Here is a 23,799-nt window from a genome sequence, read left to right on the forward strand (position 1 = left end):
TTGTGAATTCGCTATCTGGATTACTTTTGCAAATCATCTTAAATTAGCACTTATATATTTTATCCTTTTTAATATATAACCCATTTTCTTACATTTCTAATTATGAGTGATTGTTTTATTAGGTGATATATCTTCAGATAACTCATATTTCTTGTATAAATAAAAGTGAGTACTCAAAATACATAGGCAACAAAGTATCCTCAATGATGTCTGCATACATATTTCCCAAACTCAAAAAAACCTAGATTATTTCTAGAAATGTCATGAATTAATTGAAACATAGCTGTAATTAGGAGTGTGTGTGTGTGTGTGTGTGTGTGTGAAAACAAGAATTTTCCATTCATTTCTCTTCTGTTGCTCTTCTTCAGGATTAAAGTTCCAAATTTTCCTTTGGTACCATTTCCCTTCAGCCTAGAGAACATACTTCAGCATTTCTTTTAGAGAAGATCTCCTGCTTTCAAATACTTAGTTTTCATTCAACTGAGAATGTCATTTTTGCCTTCATTCCTGAAGGACATGTTCACAGGTTATAGAATTCTGGACTTATTGTTATTTTCTTTCATAACTTGAAAGATGATTTTCCACTGTATTCTGGTCTTCATTGTTTGTGATGAAAATATGTGGGCATACATATTTTTTCTTGCTGTTTTCAGGATTTTTTCTTTACCTTTAGATTCCTTTGGTTATTATGTGTTTGCCAAACTTATTGAATGTGCGAATAATAACTTCACCAAATTTGGTGAATTTTTAGCTATTAAACTTTTTTTTTTTTTTTGCACCAGTCTCTCTCTTTTTTGATAACTCTGGTGACAATTCATAGATCTTTTAATCCTCAAGTCTCTGAGGAATTTTTCCCCCAATCTTTTGTTCTTTGTTATTCATACATAATTTATATTTGTTTCTTCAAATTTACTGACTCATTCATTTATTATCTCTGTTCTACTATTGAGCCTATCAAATGAATTTTAAATTTCAGATGTATTTTTTTCAATTCTAAAATTTCATATTTATTCATTTATTGTAATTTCTCCACTGACAACTTTTACCTTATCATTCATTTCAAGACTGTTTACCTTTACCTTAGGGAAGGTGGTTATAATGGATGTTTTCAAATCATTTTCTAATAATTCCAACATTTAGGTAATTTTAAGATTAACTATATTGTCTTTTATCTTGAAAATTAGTCATATTTTCCTCATCTTTGTATGTCAAGTAATTTGGGATCGTATCTTTTTTCTTGTTGATATGCAGGCATTCTTTATTCTAAACATTAATTTCTTGTATATTTTGAATATCCCAACTAATCACCTGTCTGTGATTTTTATAGTGTCATTTGTTGAATCTTAAGTTGTATTGAAATCAAATTTGTCATTCATTTTGCTGTATAGTTTATGTTTTGGGGTCTTGTTGTAGAAGGTAATTCTTACAGCAAAGGCACAAAGTTATTATCCCATATTTCATTTGCTAAATAGTTTATTCTTTCCTCTTGACTTCTGGAGTCAACTTTGCCATTTATCAAGTTTATATGAGTAGATTGTTCTTTTCTGAGCTCTGTATGGTATTCCATTTGAGATTTTTTCCCTCTGCGTAAGGAATCTTAGTTACTATTTGTTTGTTTTGTTTTAACTTATGGGTTTATAGCAAACCTCATCCACTTTTGGTCTTATGTCTCAGAATTTCAAAAGCGACCTAGCAATTTATAGAGTTCTATTCTACCAAATATATATTTTAAATAAATTTGTTGAATTCCTAAAAAAAATCTTTTCATATGTATTTTAAAATATGTTTATTGAAGGCCTGAAGTTTCTACTGGCATTATATTTAAAATTATGTTGAATTTTTAGACTAGATTTGGAGGGGAAAAAATTATTTTATTGTATTAAGTCATCTCATTCGGAAATGTGGCAAATCTATTTATTCAGGTCTTCTTATTTGTTTTACTATTTTTACAATTTTGTCCGTAGAGGTCTTATGCATTCCTTGTTAAGGTTAATTCTTAGATATTTTTATTTGTTATTTTATTTTTATTAGACTAATAAATTAGGAATTTGGCTTGCACTATTGATTATGTAAGCTGGCTAAAGAAGTTCAAAATCTATAAGGTAGACTGCTATCAGGAAGGAAGGATCATCACTGGGCAAGCTGAAATGCATGGACACAGGTCGAAGCCATTGTCCACAGGTGACAGAATTTCTTTCCAAACCCTCTCCCCTCTTTCCTCAGCTTTTTCAGGCCTTCCAACTGATTTAATCAGGCCTGCCCAGCTTTTCAAGAATAATATCTTTACTTAAAGTTTATTGATTATGGATTTCTACCATATCTGTAAACTTAGAGCAACATTTAGATTAGTGTTTTGTTAAATGACTAGGGATATAGACTAGCCAACTGACACATTGACAAATTGAAGTTGTATCTTGTTTTTTACTAGATTACTATTCATGTAGAGGAGCTATATTGATTTCTGTAAGATAATATTGTGTCTGAATCATTTTCTTGTATTCGTTCTAATTTAGTCTGTGGATTCAGTTGACATTTTATATTGATGATAATATTATCTGCAAATAATTCTATTTGATCATATTGTCTGCAAATAATTCCAGTTATTACAACTTTTCATTTTCTTTTTTTCTTATTTTATGGCATGGGCCAGTACACCCACTGGTATGTTAAGTGGCAATGATATCAAGTACCCTTGATCATTTCATTCTCTGTCATTAAAATGCTATGTCTAAAATTTTACCATACATGGCTGTTTGCTTTAGTTATGGTATAAATTCTTTATCATACTAAGGCTATTTCCTTCTATTTTCAGTTTTCTGAGTGTTATTTTCTTTTAGAGTGAATAAATTTTGAACTTTATAAAGTACTTCTTCTGTATCAATTGGGATAATCACGATTCAGCCTGCTAATGTGTGACTTACACTTTTAGATTTGTTAATATTAAGTCAGTCTTGTTTTTCTGCAACAAATCACAGCTTATTATGATGTATTATTTTTTTCCTATGGTATTTCAGTTGGTTAGCAAATATCTTTTAAAATATTTTTTGTCTATGTTTATATGTAAAATGCATTTTTAATTTCCTTTCTTTTCCTTTTCTAGACTTACTTAATTTTGAAATTAACGTTACTTAACCTTATAAAATATTTTAGGAAACATTTTTTTATTTTATTTTCTGGAACCACTTTTATTAGATAGGGATTATCTGTTCTTACAAAGTTGGCAGAATGCCCTTATAAAATTTTCTGGGCCAGGAGATATTTGTGGTTTCATTTCATGGTAACGTGATAAATAGGAGAGCATTTTTCTTTTACATTGATTTTTTAATCAATGTTAATTGTATAATTTTACAAAGAGAATAAGATGGCTTTTAGCTTTGGATGAACAATTAAAAAAAAATTGTTACACTTCATATACTTTTGAGTCAGTCTGTGTCACAGATTGTATAGAAACGTGTTCTGTGTGGAACTGTGCAAAGGTCAGAATGAAGTTCTCTCACAATCTCTGTGCTTTTATCCCCTAGGACATACGGGACGGTTACTAAAGTCTCTGTGCTTCACCAGTCTTTCCTTCCTGTTGCTGCACATCATTTTTCATATCACATTGGCTAGTCTTGAAGCTCAACAGCGTATTGCACCTGGTTACAACTGTAAGTGTTAATTTTTTTCATATTATGCATGTGCACAATAAAGCTATGTGTCATAATGTTAATAGAAATCTATACAATTATTAATTACATTAAAAATTCATGGCAATTTTTGGTCATTTGACAATTCAGTATATAACACATATAAAGAAACTTTGCTATGGACAGTTGGGTAATGAGAGCAACTTAATTAATGAATATTCAATGTATATTAGATATTAGGCCCCTATCTGTATGTAGAACATTATCATTGAGAATAAAAACAAAAACAAAAAACAAAAAACACCTAAATTTACATACAGCTCCTGGAGCTTATACTCCAGCTAAAGAGACAAGACATGTACCATTTCTAACATGACAAATAAGAATATAAAAGTTGAATATCATTGTATAACCATGACCTAAATCATATCCTAAAGCATAATGTAAGGTTTCATATGTCTTTGTGGGAAATGACACATATAGTTTCTTTTTCAAACAGAAAGTTATTTTTTTCTATTCAAAGAAAAATAATATGTCTTATATACATTATATGTTGAAGTTATAATCATAAAAATTCAATACATATATGTTTTATCTAGGTAGTTTCTTTCATCTTTCCAAAATTAATGTGCCATCAGATAAATTCTGCTTCAGCTTTTGTAGTATGTGTGATTGTCATTTGAAAAAACAGAAGCATTTCAAGTATATGGAATACAATTCACATGTTTTAATTAAATCTTCAGAAACCCTGTAATATAAAATAGTCTATAATAACAGTTCAAAATTGTCTGTTTTTCTCTGAAAAACCCATTTGTGCATTTGAATTTTCCTGATCTTTCAAAAGTGTAAGCACAAGTAATTTGAAGTAAACCTACACTTCCCTGTAAAATAAAAAGGGGGTCAAAATTTTTTATGGATCAAAGAGTATTAACATAAATATAGTGAGAGATTCTTTAGTATAATCATATTCCTAAATTATTCACTCTTCCTTACTGGGTAATTTAGAGAGCTAAACTTTACAGAACTAATGTTAGTATTCATTTTGGTCATTTTATTAAGGTCAGAGTTCCTTGGATAGTAATGGCTATTGAAATAATTTTTGATTTAAGATTTATTGTTTTTTAAATTGAGTTATAATTCATATACCATAAATTATCTCATTTAAGGAATTTAATTCAGCAATTTTTAGGTCATACAATTATCACCACTATCTAATTCCAGAATGCTTCATCATTCCAAAAAGAGACCCTATGCCCATGAGCACGTGCATCATTCCCCATTCCCTCTCTACCTATCCAACGCAATCACTAATTTATTTCCTGCCTCTATTAGATTTACCTATTCTGGATATTCATCTAAATAGAATTATACACTATGTGACCTTTTTTGTCTGGCTTCTTTCACTTAGCATAATGTTTCAAGGTTCATCCATGTTAGTACTTCATTCCTTTTCAAGGCTGAATCATGTTTCATTTTTAAGATGTGGCTTTGAAGTCACTTTATTATTAAAAACTTGACAAACTACAGCTTTTAAATAATGGAACTTATGTTGAATGATGAAGAGTGTTTATTACATTTGGCCAGGTTAAAATTTTTTGGACTTAGTAAAAGTGATTTCAGAATTATTTTGTAGTGCTTCTCAGTCAAAAATCCTTTGGCTATTTCTTAATAAGGTATTCCCAGGACCAACCCCAAGGAAAGGTTTTTGAACCATAAGTGATGTCCGAATGAAAGGCTATTTCATGAATAATGAGTTCTTCATCACTGAGAGTATTTAATCACAGATGTATTATAATTCATCAGATTTTTAAAAATTGACTTTATCAATATATATCTTTCCCATTTGTAAAAATAATTTTTGATGCTGAGTGATATTGTAGAAAGGACTATACTGGAGAGTATCTAGATAGGAAGTGAAATGCATCCCAAACAGTCTAGTTATTTCCATTTTTTATTCAAAATGATGATTTTCCACAATTCTACAAAGGCCAAAAAATATGTAATATGGAATATTGGAATATTAAAACAATATTCCATTTCACATTTGTAAATGTATTTACTCTATGTATAGTCTCCACTGTAAGGTATAAATGGAGACAGACAGACAGAAAGATATACAAACTTCACATAACCACCCCCCCTGCCCCCCCCCATGTAAGTTTGTTCTGCTTTGTATCTTCCTTCCTTGGCAAGGATCCAAATTACCTAGATACTTTGGATGGGTCTTACATTATGATAATGAAGAGGTCTGTATTTCTCAATAGTAAAGAAGAGGCCATCTTAGGCTTGACATTCCTTTTGCTAAGCACTCCTTGCAACCTAATTTTGGGGAGGTAGATCTGCCTCTCTCGAGGGCTTCTAGATACCAAGATTATTCCACATCTCTCTCAGAGATATTTTGATTCATGCATAATTGTTTTCTACTGTTACTCCTCACTGTAGTTTAACTTGAACATGTCCGAATATAATGTATTGCCCTTTTCTTTTTTGACATCCCTGTATAAAAGCTCTTCTTTTCCACAAAGGGCCAATCTAATAAAATCACAGTAGTAAACTTTAATCTACCAAGTTAAATTTTAATTTGAAGTTTATTTTTACAAAAGTTAACATTACAATGTGAAATTCTGGTATTTTTGAGGAAGTAACTGACAGAGAAGGGATGTGCTAATGATTGAGTTAAAAAAGGAATTTGAGTTCTTTACTTCCAGCCATAAGGCACCTTGAAAGTGAGTTTACAGAAGTTATAAACTTCTGAAAAGTGAGTGATGCATGCAACAACATTGGCTCATTGGGTGTTACAGATTTTTTTGGTTTAATTTCATGTGCAGCATTTAGAAGTAATACATTCTTGAAAAGGGATAAAAGAGAAGTGCAAACAAACTTCAGAGCTTTGAAAACTAGTTTGGTCCAAGATTGACACAGACCAGGTTTTCAGCCTAGAGCATTTTTTAATGATCAAGTTATATAAAATCTGAAAATACTGTTAGAGTGGGTAATGGAAACAGTGACTTTTAATTTAGAGTTGACTTCATCTCACTAATGTTATTGTTTCTCAAGCATTTGGAGTCTCGATTACACATTAGAGTTGTAAACAGAAACTCAGCTATTTTGATATCTCATATTGGAAGTTCAGCCTCTTTTGACATCTCTTGATATAAAGTAGCAAATTTTCAAATAAAAAGACAAAAAGTGTTTTGGCCAGCAATGCCGTGAATTTTGAATGCTTTCTCTATGTTTTAAACATTGGTAAATTAAAATGAAGTAACCCAGACAGGTCAGGTTTCTCAATCACATTTAAGTGGTATTCAAATTCAAGATCACCAAGTGCTCATTTATATGTGTTTCATTTTGTTCTCCTCGCTACTCTTCTCCCCATTTAAAACTCACACACCCTCACCCTTATTAAGGCAAAAAAAAAAAAAAAAATCCTAGTATCCCTCAGGAATCTAAGACACATGTTTGGGGGACAACAGTAGCATTTATAAATATCGAGTTATTGAAAGTTCTTGTTCCCCCAGAGCCCTGTGAATATTAACTGGCAGTAGTAAAGATTTTTTCAAACCAGCCTATTTAGTTTTTGACTAGCTGGCAGGTTTGTTAAAGGTGCCATTGTGCAGAACTGAAACTTAGCACACCTCCCCCTCTTTCACTCTCTCTCTCTTTTTTTAATTTCCAAAACGGTGCTCTTATAGGTAAGTGAGGAAATCGATGGGGCTGGGGGAACCTCTGTAAATTTTCCTTAAACATGTGTTGTGCCGCTTACTAAAATATTTTCATTCCATCAAAACTACACTATTTAAATAAATGTAGACCCGGTTTCAATTATGTCATTACAGATTCCATAGAAGTAGTTTGTTTGACTCATTGGTGGATGTGTGGCAATGTGAGTGAAATTTCAAGGCCAGTCTGGATTTTTGTGCTGTGCCAAAGCATTGATTGAAAGAAACTTCTGAGTACAAAACTATAAAGGAAAAATTTGTAGTGATAATAGCTACTATTTGTAGAGCACCTACTAACTGCAGGGCCCTGGGGATCATTATATTCCTTTTGTAATTAATGACTACTTTTTTCTAGTTACAAATTGGCTTCAATATTCTTTAAGTGGGGAACTCCATATACATGATCCCTTTACATTTTTTAAACAAGACTTTAGAGTAGTTAGGGCCGTGCAGATGGACAGCTGTGCACTGCCCACAGGCCTGAGGAAGTGAGTGGGAGCTGCGAGCTGGCCTAGACATTGATCACCAGGCTGGACAGCCTCTTCCGGGCTAGATCCAGCTGGAGACAGGGGAATCATTTTATTCCTACAAAGAGGCTAAGACCTGCCCCTGCAGTGCTGTGCCTTTTTAAAATCTTTCTTTGCCACGGAGTCACCTTTCTTTTGTATAGATGCAGTGCCTAGTCTGCATGTTACATTGAGGAAGGGATGAAAGTGGTGCTAGATGAGGGTAGCATTGAGGACAGTGATGAGGAAACAGGCTTTGAGAGAGCAAATGAGCTGCCCAAAACTCCCACATATCTGAGCTGGGGTCTGAGCATTGACTTTCCACTCTTTTCTCCTCTGTGTGGAACTTATTTAGGATTGTTAACTCCATTATACTTCCTAGGATTTCATATTAGTATAGTTCCATAGGACTTAAGGAGGATTTTCTGGTATTCAGTCCATGATTTTCTCTTGTTTGGATATTTGTCTTTATGATAAATTGAATATTTCTTTTATTTATTTGCAGCATTCATAGTTAGATTAAGTTTTCCCCTGAGGGTCACAACTGTCATATCTGCTGCTTTCTTCCCCTTATGAGGAGGAGCATCTAGAATTCCAACTTTTCTCATTCTAAGAGCACAGGGAACTCAGCCTGGAAGCCTCTTGACCAAGAGGGTGTTATGGGTGTGAATAGTACTTAATCCTGAAGCTCTCTTATCCTCAAAACATATGAAGCTCTCAATGCTAAGTCCCAATATAAGCCACATCAGCCTGTGACAAGACTGAGGGTGATTCAGCACCCCGACTCAGTAATTGTGAGTTAGACGCTTGGAGCGAGTCACCCTGGTAGATGCTCTGCTCTCAATTGGCAGTGGTTTATCTCTTAGCACACATAAACAGAAATTCATCTCATGCTTTGCTCATAATTAATTGCGTTAATTGGAAATGGACCTCGAAATTTGCAGTCATCTGGTGGGTCCATCCTTATAAAAATAATTACATAGACTAAGGGCATTCATTTTTATTTTTCATATTTGACACAGTACTGTGGAAGAAAGAGTTAATATTTATGAAATGAGAGATAAAATATATAAACGGAAACTAGCCCCATGCTTGTTTAAGAGTCGTTTTTTGAAATCACTTTCTACTGCCTGCTTTTTTATGAAAGCTGGCTTTGAGGCTCTGCGAGGTGGCATCTGGGAGACTCTTGATTCTTCTCATTTCTGTTCTTCTCCTCTCCTTTGCTTGCTTCCTGAAAGCAGACACTGCCCCTCAATACAACAATTTAAAAACAAACAAACCAAAACCCCCCACAACATCCTGGACCAATTTGTAATTCTTCTAGCCATCTGTTCAAGGATGAGGACACCAGTCTAATTTTTCTTTAACTACAATAGCCTAAAAGCATCTGGATCATATATATACCTTCGGATAAAAAAAGACAGGGGGATTGAGGAAACATGGCAGAATGAGAGATGTCCTCAGATCTCTCCCCCTGAAACAACAATAAGCTGAACATCTAAAACTCAACAACAAAAAAAAACACTCAAACTGCACACTAGCACATCTGAGAGTGGAATCTGCGCATAAGAGCTACCAGAGGTCAGAACCCTGGGTATCAGGCGGTGTCAGGCGGTGGACTAGGAAAAATAAAGAAGCTGCTCCTTGTAGGAGGAAGGGGAGAGGTGAAGGTGTGGTGACTTCCCTGATCAGCCTGATTGGAAGTGCCCAAATGTCTAGCGGCTGGCAGCAGGGCCCTGTCATCAGGGCGGAAAGCAGAGAAGTGCGACAGGATCACAGAGAAACAGCAGTTGATTTTTACCAGCCCTGGCTGCAAAACTGAGGCAGAGGCGCAGCCCTCGACTCCTAACCCAGAGGGCCCCTCCTCCCATGCCCTCTGAGACTGATCACCACAGAACCCAAGGAGAATCTGAGCAAACGCTATCAAAACTGTTGCTAACACTGACAAGGACTGAAACTGAGAGTAGCAAGTGTGATTAAATATCTACCAGAAAATAAAAAAGACATTTAGGCTTTATATAAACAGGGATCCAAGAGGCTTAGGTGCCACCTACTGGAAACCAAAAGAAAAGCACCTTCTTTGTAGCATGCTAAAGAGAGGCCTTTATATAATAAATCTTCTTTCTGAAAAAACAACAGAATACACTTCCATTAATGCCCAGGCAGAGAATTAGTCCATTAAACACCATGAACAACCAAGGTGACAAGTCATCTCAGAAAGAAAGAGAAAAATCTCCAGAAAAAACGCTTACAGATATGGAAATATGCAACTTAAATGACAGAGAATTCAGGATGGTACTTCTGAAAAAACAATGAGATCCAAAACAACTTAAATCAACAATTTCAGGAATTGAAAAAACAACTAGATGAACAAAGCAAGGAGATCGAAACCCTCAAAAGGAGCCAAATAGAACTTCTGGAGATGAAGAACACACTGCAAGAGTTGAAAAATGGAATAGCAAACTTAGGAAATTGAGTCAACCAAATGGAGGAAAGGATCAGTGGTATCAAAGAGAGAAATCTAGAAATAAATCAGAAGGAATAAGAGAGAAATCCGACTTCTAATTCTTTTAAAGCAGATACGTCCCCATCTTCTTTTGGAATTTCGATTCTACCTATGCATAGAGCCACTTCCTTTATCATAGGTCCCATTCCTAAATGAAGTAAAATGTTTATAGTTCCTGATACAGATCAAGCACTCCAGTGCGTCTTTCACTCTCGCTCTGCCTCACCATAGCTCACATCAGCTTCTTGTTTGTTTGTTGTTGTTGTTTTCTATAACATATTTTTGTCTGTAAGTTTTGCTCTAAATCAGTAGTGATAATAGCTTCAGCACATCATTTCCCAGTATGGGCCAGGTATAGTGTATTTATACTGTCTCAATGCCACATCATAGTTGCGGACAAAATGAGCAGCCACAGAAGAGTTAAGTTATGATTAGATAAAAAGGTGAGAATCGTGACAGTAGCTTGCAACATCACCAAGAAGGGTGCTGGCTCCCTGTGGCTGGTGTGTGCAGGGCAATGGGCAAATCTAGGAGGGAAAGAAGAGGTGGAGAGAATGTGGGAAGATGATCTCACCAGCATGATTCCTCTCTGCTCCATGGCTTTCGTCTTTGCTTCCCACTCCTAAATTCTACAATCTTCCTATTTTCTGCCCATATTTTGCTCTTGTTATTCCTCTGGGAGAATGTTCTTACCTACACCACCCATCTCTTTCTCCTTCACTGGACCCGTCCTTGAGTGCTGACCACCACCGCCAGGAAGTTTGAGTGGATTAGTCCAGTGACTTTTGGCTCCCCAAATACTCTAAACACTGGTCATCAAACTTTTCATGCTGAGTTATAATCATTGATTTTATATATTTCTCATTAGAATATAGTCAGATCAAGGGTAGGGACTATCATGTTTTATTTAGTTTCGTAACCTGAGAACCTACCACAGTGGCCCATGTGTAGTATACTGCCCAATAATTGTTTGAAGAATGAGCAAATAAATTAATAGCAGCAAAAAAAAAAAAAAAAAAAATTAACAAAGGTGAAATTGAATGACTCTTGTTTTGTGACCAATTTTCAGTGGACTCCTCACCATCTAGCTCCATGGCTGAGCCATCAGTGAGAACAACTACAGTGTTCTAATGTCTTCTGTCTGCCCTTCAGGTACCTGCTGAAAATTTTACTCTGATAATTGTTACCATTTCCCTTTTCAGTTCATATGGAAATATGAGAATGACACTTTCACTCAAGGGTTTTTATTTCTCTTTAAAAATTATATATCAAATAAAGAAACTTGGTATTGATTTCCTTTGCTAAAGGAAACTCGGATTCCCATTTGAATTTGGGGAAATTAGGAGTGAAAAGATAAAAGACAAAGCTGGAAGTAGCACAGAAGGAAGAGGAGAAAGGGCATTGTGAGAGGAGGATGTGCTTTGTCTAGTTGTCCTTATTAGTAATTATGGAAGGGAAGAAAATCCTACAAATGAAAAATAGTCATGCTGTTCTTCTCCAGCTTATCTGCTCCCCACCTCATGCACAATAATCCTTGCTGTAAGATAAATGAGAATGCAGGAAATTTAAAATGATTTGGGATCGATTGTGTTTGCTTAAATAACAATTTCCCTAACCTCAGTTTCATGATGCAGCATTTCTAGTGTAAATTATTTACCATAAAAGCACTAAGGCGAGTCTTTGTGGTATGGGAGTAAACTTAACCTCAAAATTGTAGACAGACAACATAAAGCTATAACTGTATGATTTCAAAGAAATGGTAAAATGGAAGGATATTTCAAGGGTATAATGGAGGCAGCAAAATTGGACCATTTATAATTATGACATTCAAGAAAATATTAACAATTGAATGGCACAAGTTTAGTATTCTTCGCATTTAAAAAAATGATATGTAATTTTAGGGCTTAGGTATGTGGATTCATAAATGAAAACTGTTTCTTATAAACAGAAGTTTGGATTTAGAAAATTCCTTTTGATTTCATGTATTCAAAATATATTCAGGATGTAGAAGATTGGCAAAGAATTTACTAATCTAATTTCTCTTATATTCATTTTTAGAGACATTTAAACATTTCTAGAGATTCCCATTATAATATATATAGAATATTAATATTGAAGATATTACGATTAAATGTTATAATACATTTATAGACCTATGTTTTGCATATTGCTTTATTATTTATTTTTTGGAAAATTATTTATTTTGCAAACATGTGTGTCACATTGATAATTAAGCTTTCAAATAATTTTCTTTCATTACCTTGCATTAGTAATTAGTACATAATCTACAGTTTTTAAATGGGTGATCAGCCTCGAAGAGCCCAAAACCACTGTTATGAAGCAATGCAGTGGATTAAGATTTGATGGATGATTTTCAAAAATTTTCACATAGTGGTTTCATTATTTCTACTGCCAAAGTATGATAATAAGTATGAAAGTACCCATGATGTATATACAAACCACATTAATCTAACTAGCATAGAGCATGCACCAATTTCCTCCTTTTTAGTTTTGTAGAATCAGTAGGTTGATATTTGCATTGCAATCTCATGTTTATTTTTATAGGTACTTATCAAAAATATTATTCTGCATTTATTTCTTTAATTGAGAAATTCGAAGGAATAGTATATTTAAATTATATTTAAATTTAAATTATATTTATATTTTAAAATATTCTGCATTTATTTTGAAAGAATGTTATATCTAAATTATAATGATGATTACAATATCTTGCATCATTCATTTTGAAAATGTTTTTCCATAGATAGTACAACTACTAAGAAAAATATTTTTAAATAATTTAGATTATTTAGAATCCCACAATTCTGTCACATATTTGTTCATTTGATAACTATTTATTAAATGCCTGCTGTGTAAATTCACTCTGTAGGTACTTAGCATGCAGCAGCTAACAAACATCACATGCCCTGATCTTGTAGACTTTACAGTCTGCTGTAGAAGGTGGTAGCAGACAAATAGGTGAAAAACAGTAATAGCGTTTGATATAACTCTATTGTTGAGAATGGACAAAGAATGGTGGAAATATACAAAATAGGTACCAATTTCAGTCTGGTATGGAAGACTCCCTGGAGGAAGTGATAGAAAAGCAGAAACCCAAAGGAATAGTATATGTAATCTTTCCAAAGGGAGTGAGAAGACCATTCTCCACTGACAGCAAAGGAAGTGTAAAGACTCAGAAGCAAGAGATATCAGAGCACAGTTGAGAAACTGGTAGAAGAAAGACAGTATGGCTGGAGCTTGGAATGTGAGGTTGGGCATGACCAAAGTGGACACAAAATGTTAAGTAGTAGCCAAAGCACAAAGGGCCGTAGAAACCATGGGTTCTAACTTTGGTCGAATAATAGCATCACCTATAAGGTTGCTTTGTAAAGTACCCGTGCCTGGGCTTCACCCCAAATCAATTGAAACTGAATTTCTGGGATGGGGCCTAGTCACTAGTATTTTTTTAAAAGCTATCCTGATGATTTACTCTGTAGTCACTATTGAAGGCTTATAATGCAAACTATATTAAAAACGATGAGTTTTTCTTATGGGCAGTGAGGATGCTTTGGCAATTCTTAAGCAAGGGAGAGAGAAATGTTAAGATTTATACTTTAGAAAAATGCACACTGGCCATATATGTGAAGAATTGATTAAAAATGGACAAGGCTAGAAGCCGGAAAATGTTTTATATGCTGCAACAGTAATCCATGAGAAGACAGTGGTGGTGATGATGGAGGAGAGAAGTGAAGATGGTGGAGGGCTGCCAAGAAGGAAGAATCAATGATTCGATAAATAAATGACTTAGGAGTAGAGTATTAGGAAATGAGGTAGTGATCCCTAGGTTTCTGGCTTGCTGAGCTGGAGAAGGACAGTATATTTTATTGAAACAAGAGATAATGAATTTCACTGGGAAGGACAAGGATTGAACTCAAGAGGTCAATGACAGACCTGGTTGGATATTTTCATTTTTGCGTATTACATTTCACATGCCATATACATTTTTGGTTTACATTCAGCAATTATTAGCTCATCCATGTATATATCCATTCAGCAAACATTTATTTATAACTTGCAATGCACGAGACTCTGTTTTAGATTTGGAATACTTTAATGAACAAATCAAGGATCCCTACCCTTGTGGACCTTATACATTCTCATACTGTGTCCCTATTACTGGCATCGAGCCTGGGTCACCTAGATAAAAAAAAAAACAGAACTCTTTATTGCTATGTGTTTTTGTTTCCACATTTCTATACAGTCTTTATAGATATTTCATTTCTGGCATAATCTTCTCTCATGTTGATATATAAGAATGTTTCCTATTTAGGAGGATTTGGTGATTTTTGCTGTTTAATGTTGTTGTGAGCATTTATACATGGAAATCTGTTATTTATTTAGGATAAATTTCTAGGAGTTGATTTACTAGGTAAAAAAAATTTGAACATTATTTTCCCTTTTTCTGTACTGTACCATCATCAGTGTGCTTATACCTAGTGGAACACCACCTGTAAAAAGAAATAGGGGATGAATGGATAGATGCATAGATGTATGTATGTATGGATGGATAGATGGATGGATGGATGGATGGGTAGGTGGGAAGAAAGAGAGAGAGAAAAATAAACAGAGAGAAAGAGAGGTTTTAAAAATGTATCATCGGAGTCAAAACCTTGGGGCCTCATGAGGCGTCAGAAAAATCTTCATTCATAGCATCATTCTTATATACAAATGGCCAATAAATACATAACAATAGTCAACATCATTAGAGTCATACAAATCAAAACCTCAATGAGATACCACCTCGCATCCACTAGAATAGCTATAATTAAAAAGATAGACAATAACAAGTGTTGGAGAGGGTATGGAGAAATTGGAATCCTCACACACTGCTGGTGGGAATGTAAAATGGTACAGCCTTTGGGAACACAGTTTTGTGGTTCTTCAAAATATTAAACATAGAACTACCATATAATCCAGCAATTCTACTCCTAGGTATATATGCTCAAAAGAATTAAAATCAAGTGTTCAAGCATACTTACAGATGTTCATAGGAGAATTATTCACAATAGCCTAAAGGTGGAAACAACCCAAATATCCATTAAAGGATGAATGGATAAATAAAATGTGATACACACATATATTTTATATATATATATAAGATTATATATATATTAGATTATATATATATTAGATTATATATGTATTAGATTATATATATATATATATAATTCAGCCCTAAAAGAGAATGAAGTTGATTTAAGCCAGAACTTGTGTTAACCATGAAAACATGCTATGTAAAGAACTAGAAACAAAGGTTCAAATATTGTGTTATTTTATTTATATGAAGATTCCAGAATAAGCAATTGGGGGTGTGGGGTATGTGTGTGTGTGACTATTTAATGAATATGGGATATTCTTCTTGGGTGATAAAATGTTTTGGAACTAGACAGAGATAGTGGTTGTATAACATTGTGAATATGCTAAATGCCACTGAATTGTTCATTTTCAGATAGTTAATTATATGGTACATGAATTTCATCCCAACAAAAGAAAAAAAGAATAAAAAGTATACTATATTCGCTGAAATCTCATCGGCATTTAAATAAAGCACTTTTAAATTTTAATAGATTTTAAGCACCCCAATGCTTTTTCTAAAAATAATTGTTGGCAAAAGCAAACAATTATTTTTCATTATGTTTAGTATTTATTTTTTGGAAAACTTGCTCATATAATTGGTCATCATATACTTTGTAAATATATTTCACAAGATTGATTTTTAAAATTGATTTTTGTCATTTTTATTATATTGAATTTTTTCATTGTTATTATTATAGTCCATCATTTCTCTTTTTTCTTATGGCTTCAATGCTGTAAATTTATAAAGTGGATATGTATTGTATTCAATTTTTTGTTGTTGTCTTAATTCATCTGGAGTTTATTTTTCATAGAGGCATTAAAAAGTGGATTTTCCTCCCAAAATGACTACTAAGTTTTCCCATCACCATTGATTAAATAATCCTTCCTTGACACGAATATGTGAGCTTACTCGTACACAAAGCACTCTTCTCTGAGCTATGGCAGAAAGTCGGTTTCTTAGATACCTTATAGAGTTTATTTCTTGAATCTATTTCTCCTTTTTTCTCCTCTTGCTTTCCATTCCCCCTTCGTTTCTTTTTATCGTGAAACTTGAGGTTTCGTTTGGAGAAGATTCTAGATAAGTCTGAAAAAACAGACTACAAATAGAAAATAGAGCTCTCAGAGGACTTCAAAATGCAGATGATAATAGCCTGAATTGGCATCTATTGATATGCTCAGTCACCTTCACTTCAGAGTAAGACATAACTATGTGCATGTCTCAGTACAAAACCATAAAATGGAGAAATAGCTTCTGGTAAAGATAATATTATACCATGTATTTTTGGACTCAGCTCACCTTTAATTTCTAGATGTTTTTACCTGTCATTCTTTCATGAATTATGTTAGAAGAAATCAGTACTGCTATTTGGGGGAAACAGAAGATAAATGTAGAAAAGAAATTAAATTTTTTTCCTACTGCTATATAGTTTAACATGGAAAACCACTTTGACTTTTTCTAGACATCATGCATCTGGTCAAGATCGTGACTTTAAATTTGATATGTATTTAGAGAAATTCTTCAATTAGACTCTAGGCAGAGATACAAGAATGTTGCTTTTAGCTGTAGAGAAATGCTACTATCTTAAGATATCTCACAGTAAACTGATTCTTTCTATGGATATTTATTTTTAATTTTAATTGGAGAAATGCTTCTGACATTTATAGCCCCAGAGCCAATTCTAATATTTTAGAGTTCTTAAAAGATACAGGTGTATGCATTTCATGATAGGACGAAGCTTTACTGATTGTTACAACAAGTAGCTATCACTGTATAGCTTAGTGAGCAAAGTAATCTCTTACATTACTAACATGTATTCATAGAATATGATCGCTAGAAAGGGCACTTCCATTTAAAGAGCTTCAGTGACTGACATATAGTGAGGATGGAATTACAAGTCCAAAATCGAGATACTATATCTCCGGGTAACTACTGAAAGTGTGTCTATGGAAAAAAGAAAGGTAGCAGAAGGAGGGGAAATGTAGCACAGCTAGATGAAGCAGGAATCTGGTTCTAGAACAACATAAAAAAATGGTCATCTGAACTGATGGCGAGATTGCAGAGAAGCCATCAGAACTGCGTAAATTTGACAAAAATTAACCATGAATCCTAAACAGAGGAGCAAGGAATGAATCCTGTGTGCAGCTCCTAGACTCCCAGTCTTGACATTTCTCTACTCACTAGAGCACTGTGAGAAAATTGAGAATGCATGGAAAGAAGATACTCTGGGGATCAGGAGTGGAAAGTCCCAAGAAAAAGTTGAGTGAGCAGAGAGGAGATGCCTGATAGATATGCAGAAAGACAATTATTGCATCTTTTACTTATTATAAATAGCTTGGGATAGCATTCTTTCACAATTCTTTTGAGACTCTTTCATTTAACAGAGCATCTGGAAAGAATTCTAATTCAGTTGCAATTTTGGGGACCAGAATAACCCCATGATATAAGAAGTTTATGATCTTACTAATTGTATTATTATAGTCTTTTGTCTTAGGTTCTTGGACACACACACACACACACACACACACACACAAGTGTGGATGTTGTGAGAATCAAGGTGATTTCCAGATGGCTTTTTGCATAGTCTAAAGGGTTCAGCAGTTCACCTTTTATATACATCCTCTAGGGAAAGCCAACCCTCCCAATGCCAATGTTTGGTTATGAGATGTTTTTATTAATGGATCTCTGGGGCGAGTCCTTGTGTCTATTACTTTGTTATTTGTTTAAGTTTTATTTCCTCTCAGACATAGCAGCCCTCTAGCCATATTGACATTTACATTTAAGATTGGATACCTGTGGCCTTATTTCATTCATGAAAAAAATTCTCTCTACTGAACTCAAAATTCTAGCATGGAGTTAGATCCATAGCAGCATAACTAGAAAGTACAAAACTACCTATATTCATTGTTAACTCAAAGTCTACCTGGAAGCAGAATTCTAAATGGGAATTTCCTAGGAATTATATTATGTAGATACTCACTCACTTTGAGATGTCTATATTGACAGAATAATGGGCTCTTCTACAAAATGGAATCTTATAGGTTATCCAGTCCAGCCTTTTCAGTTCAGGGACAAGCAGAGACACAGTAGTTATGTGACTTCCCCAAAGTTGCTGTGAGAGTTGATTGCAAAGATTGTACTAGGACACCTAGTCCAATGCTCACCTAGTAATGTTTTTTGAAAAAATTGAGAATATAATTTTAAAATTCGGGTTAGGGGACTTTTTCTAGTTTTAGTCATCAACTTAGGAAAACCAGACAAACACACATCCATAAAAACCAACAAGTAAAAATAGATACAATAACATTAGAAATTTATTTCTTTGTGGCCACAGCTGTATAATTTCTACTACTGTATTTCTTCTTGAAGACACCTATGATATTAGATATACTGTGTCTATAAATGAATTTTTTATGTCTGGAAATGCTACTTTTCATGTTCATAATTACTTTTTAGAGTTTGAATGAAGATAAACAATAATAACTTTTAGACTAGAGAATTCCTACATCTGTTGTAGAGTCTAGCCGAAAGATTTCTTGAAAGAAATCTTAGAAACTGGGCATATAAGAAGTTTTGCTTCTTGCTATTATACAGCTAAATTTTTAGAGTTATATTTTAAATATTTTAAATGAGATCTAGAGCATTTGGTTGAACAAAACCAATGTTAATATTTAAAGTACATACCATATTGGTTTTACATTTTTAAGACTTTTTAATTTCAATAAAAAGATGAAAAGCAGAAACTATATTCTATAAGATCAAGCTCAGAGCCTTATGATCTCAAATATTCCAAAACTAATAAAAACTTGATTTACTTCAATTTGATATTTTTTGGACTTTTACAAATATGTAAAATATAAACACATTTGTGACATAAATTATCTCTTTATTTCTTTATTATTTCTAAGTACCTAGGATATAATAAGACTTACTGATTTAAAATTGTTTGTGATAAGATCAAAGAATGTCATTTATTTGACTTCGTTAGAAGTATGTCTAATGAATATTTTACTTAAAAGAAATGTAGATGTCTGTTATGCTAGATTTATAATTTAAATGAGGCTCTTGTCTAAGTCTAAAACTCCTCCTCTCTGCTATTGGATAAGTCACTCTTCCTCACCTGACTTTGTGATTTCATTCAATAAAAGGGTGATAGTGGGAGCATATGAACTGATTGGATGTCTTGCAGAAGAAGTGGCTGTGCATAGGTGGTAGTGAGAAGTTGACAAAGTGAGATGCAGAAACTTCATAATAAATTTAAATAATTTATTCTTTATATCTATGTGAATGGTTCACATCTCATGTCAACCGTACCTGCAATGGGTATGTACATGTGATCTTCTGACATACTGATAATGAACTTGGGCATGTGACATTTCCCTCAATCCAAACAACTAAGTAATCCAGAACTTAAATTATTATTTAAGAATCTGGTTTTAGATAATTTTAGAGACAGGCTGTGAAGTTTTTGATTAAATCTCTATAAAATTACTTACCCTTTTTATTAATTCAGGTGCAGGTGCACATACTATTTTACTATGAAGATTTCAAAAATGAAACAAAGTACATGTCCCATTTAAAACAGCTATTTGATTCAATACCTCATACTGTAAAACTTGAATCAATAAGCTAGTAAAATGCAACAATAGGTATCTCACTAATAAGATTGAATGATTAATATATCCTTTATTGACAAAAATATTCGTTGTGCTCTCTCTTTGATTTTTATAGGTAGACATAATTATCAATAGTAACTGACATTTATTTTACTTTTAGAATTATCATTTATTCTTGGATTTGAGTTATAGCAGTAAACATTCTCCATAATTATATAATTTCAAAATTTATTATGTTTTAGTAACTATACCAGTTAACTTTTACTCAATAATACACAGTTGTCATAGAGTTGGTATTTTTATTTATGTTTTAAAGTCAGAGTGGTCAATTTATTGCCTATAATATATATACTTTTTTATAGCCTTAACACCTACTTTAAGTAATAGGCCACCTGAAGTACATGAATGTACTTTTGGAAAAAGTAGACTTTTTGTTTCTATTAGAGTGAAACCAAGGTGCATTATTATAAAGACATTGGAATCGGTTGAGAATCATTGAACTGAATTTTGATAAGACTCCTCAGATGAAAACTCATCTCCAGGTAGCTGAGTTACTAAAGGTCTCATACTTGAATTCCATGAAATAATGACTGATACTTAATTTAAACCAACAGAGAGAGGATACACTCCTCCCCCATCCTCAAGAATATCAGAGTCATAGAAAGCACATCTCAAGTCTATTCATTCATCCAACAAATATTTGTTAGTCATAAATATTTATTAATCCACTATGTATTAGGCACTGGTTTAGATGCTGGGGATATAGTAGCTTAAAAAAACAAAACAAAAGCAAAAACTTGAATCTTTGCTCTTGAGGAGCTGATATTCTGAAATGTGGAGGACATGTAAATTACTAAGCTTTATAAAATTCAAATGGTAATAACTGCTAAAAAAATTAATCTAGGAAGGTAGAAATGAAATATTGAAGTAAGCCATTCTTGAAATTTTAGATGGGCAGGCCATGGAATAACAAAAAGTGGAAACATGAAAAAATATAGCAGTGATCCTCTGTATAGCAGTATCCATATATAGTGCTTCTATTTTAGGGTTAGTTTGCTTCCAAAGTGCATATTCTATATAGTTTATGGAGCTGAAGTGTTAAGTATATCGAAGGAAAACACTGAAATACAAGCACTGTTATTCTCGTGATTATATTTACATCCTTCTCACCTGAGGTTCCCCAGATAACAGGAGACCACGAGGGGAAAAGTCAGATAGAATTAAGTAACTTTCACTGGGCATCTCAGGCACAGGCCTGAAGGCATGCCAGCAGGGATTTCAGTGCTCCCCTCACACTCCTGCCTCCTGGCTCCTACCAGACCCCAAACTGACTCTTCTTCCTCCTCCAGTCATTTTATCCCCGGGAATTAAGACTGATCTTGGTCTGAGTGTAATATGGACTTAATTTCTAGAAATCCTTTTCTGTTTAAACCTGCACATTTCAAATCCATCATGACGTATAATGTAAGGAAATGTGTTCTAGAGCTTTTAAAGTAGAGCAAGCGCTTACATCCCTTTCAGCTTTCCTTCGCCTCCTCTACTTCTCTTTCAGATTTCTTCTCTCTCTTTTTCTCTTTCTTCCTGTTCCTTCTTCCTTGTCCCTTCTCTCTTCTCTTTATTTTTTTCCTCTTCTATTGAATAGCCACAATGTTTGAAATAAATATCTAAATTACTAGGAGAATTTTAATGAATCTAGCAAATATACTTTATCTCATGGTGTTTGAACTTTTCAGGAGATAAAGGGCAATGTTAGTGATAAGGAATCATAAAGAGAGAACAATGAAAGAAAAAGACAATCGCACCTAAGGGGCTCTGTTCACATTTATGTCAGACACTTATGTGTTACTTCCAATCTTCTTAGCTTACCTGTCACTTGTGTCAGCCATAGCCATCACCATGGCAACCAGTTCTGAGGGAGCTGCAACCTACTCCCTATGGACACAGTCACTCACACTGGGTCACCACTTTTCTGCCTGAAGGTTCTTCTGTTGATGTAGAGGCATGAGATGATGGGCTGTCACTGGGAGATGAGGTATGTTACACACAAAGAATGGGGAAATTGATACCTCATGGGATATGAACTTTTTCAGTGGAAGTTGGGAGCTGGAGGATAGATTTGTCTCCCTTTTCCCCAAGATGGACTGTCCTGAGAAGCATTTACTTATATGACCTCTTGGAAGGCAGTCCTGTGAGATGGAGCGATTAGTGGCACTAGGAGGTGACCTGTGTCTAGTGCATCCTTCAGACATTTCCCCGTTTCCTTGCTTTCCTTCCTCTTCACTCTTGTTCCTCAAGATTCCATCCCAGAATGAAGTCAATCAAGATCTACTTTCTGGGGAATCTAGGCTGAGACTACCATGCTATAGCTTGCTCTTCCTGTTCCTGAGCTGTTGGAGATGGCCTCTTTCCTGTATGTCCCCATGTTCAGGCACTTACAGCCAAATATTTTTCTCAACAACCAAGCTTATATATTTATTTATGAATATAAAATATCTCCAGAAATTCTAAAGACAGCTTTAATGTTTGGTTACTTTAGTAAACTAAACAAAAGTGTGTTTCTGACAGCCTACCTGCAGAGAGGATAAGACAAAGGGTGAAGCATAACCTTTGGACGGTTTCATATTTCCTTATTTGGTCTGCCAAGTAATCTACAGAGGAGGGGCCCTATTAGATTTTTCATTGCTCTCCTGACTCACCAGCCTGTTTTAGTATATGTCAGCTTTAGAGAAAATCTAGAATCATGAATACTTTATAGATTTTGAAGATGTAGAAAACAACAAAAAATTATTTTCATTTCTTGAAAATGAATATATAGCAGGATGAAAACAGACATTTCTTCTTTATTATTATTGTTATTATTATTAATTATTGTTGTCGATATTATTGGCTTAATGATTAAGTCTTTAGAAGGAATTCTCTCTGTAGATAACTAGTCTTATATTATTCCTCCCATTCCCCACCTCAGACACTAGGTACTTATGTAACAAAGTATTGATCAGGAAATGTGAGCAATTGGCTCAGTCTCAGTGTCCCGAGCATCTAACATATGGCTTCTGAACTGCCAGATGGGCTTCCTTCCAAGATGTAAGAAGCAGTCCTACTTGATTGCACGTTGTTCCCGTTCTCTCACGGGACTTCCAGTTGGCTCCAGGATCTGCATGATGTCATGCCTTACTGGTCGCTGTTATCCAAGCTCTGAATACACTCTAGGTGTGTGTGGATGGGTCAGTAGCCCTGCCAAATCTCTATTTTTTCTATTGCTGATTGGAAGTCAAAACAACACCTATCTTCGAGTAGCAGTTGAAGAACCTGATGAAAACTCATTGAAGTTGCCACATCATTGTTTTCCTACTGTTCATTTTTGTTTTCTGATAAAGCAACATCACTACAGTGAATTAAAAAAAAGAGAGATACATCTGTGTAGAAAATTCTAGAAAATCAAGGATGCAGGATACAAGGTCAACATACAAAAATCAATTGTATTTCTAGGTACTGCAATCAACAATTATAAATATAACTTTCAAAAGACAGTAGTATTTACAATAGCACCAAAAATCAGGAAAATTTTTTATGTGGATCTAACAAAATATGTGCAAAATGCATATGGTGCTGAAATAAATCAAGCAAAATTTAAACAAATGAAGAGACATGTTTTTTCATAGATTGGAAAACTGACTGTTATTATTTCTCTT

The 23,799-nt window shown here is 34.0% G+C and overlaps 1 protein-coding gene across 10 annotated transcripts in view; it reads left to right on the forward strand.

Moving 5' to 3' along the window:
* Nucleotides 1–23,799, forward strand: part of PIEZO2 (piezo type mechanosensitive ion channel component 2) — a 375,431-nt gene that overhangs the window by 127,485 nt on the left and 224,147 nt on the right. For all 10 annotated transcript variants that reach the window (XM_036229852.1, XM_016119848.2, XM_036229845.1 and 7 more), the window contains exon 3: nt 3,522–3,647. In XM_036229852.1, the coding sequence (XP_036085745.1) occupies nt 3,522–3,647 (126 nt within the window). The remainder of the gene's footprint in view (nt 1–3,521; nt 3,648–23,799) is intronic.

This window comes from Rousettus aegyptiacus, unplaced genomic scaffold, assembly GCF_014176215.1.
Source record: "Rousettus aegyptiacus isolate mRouAeg1 unplaced genomic scaffold, mRouAeg1.p scaffold_m13_p_12, whole genome shotgun sequence".
Lineage (NCBI taxonomy): Eukaryota > Metazoa > Chordata > Mammalia > Chiroptera > Pteropodidae > Rousettus > Rousettus aegyptiacus.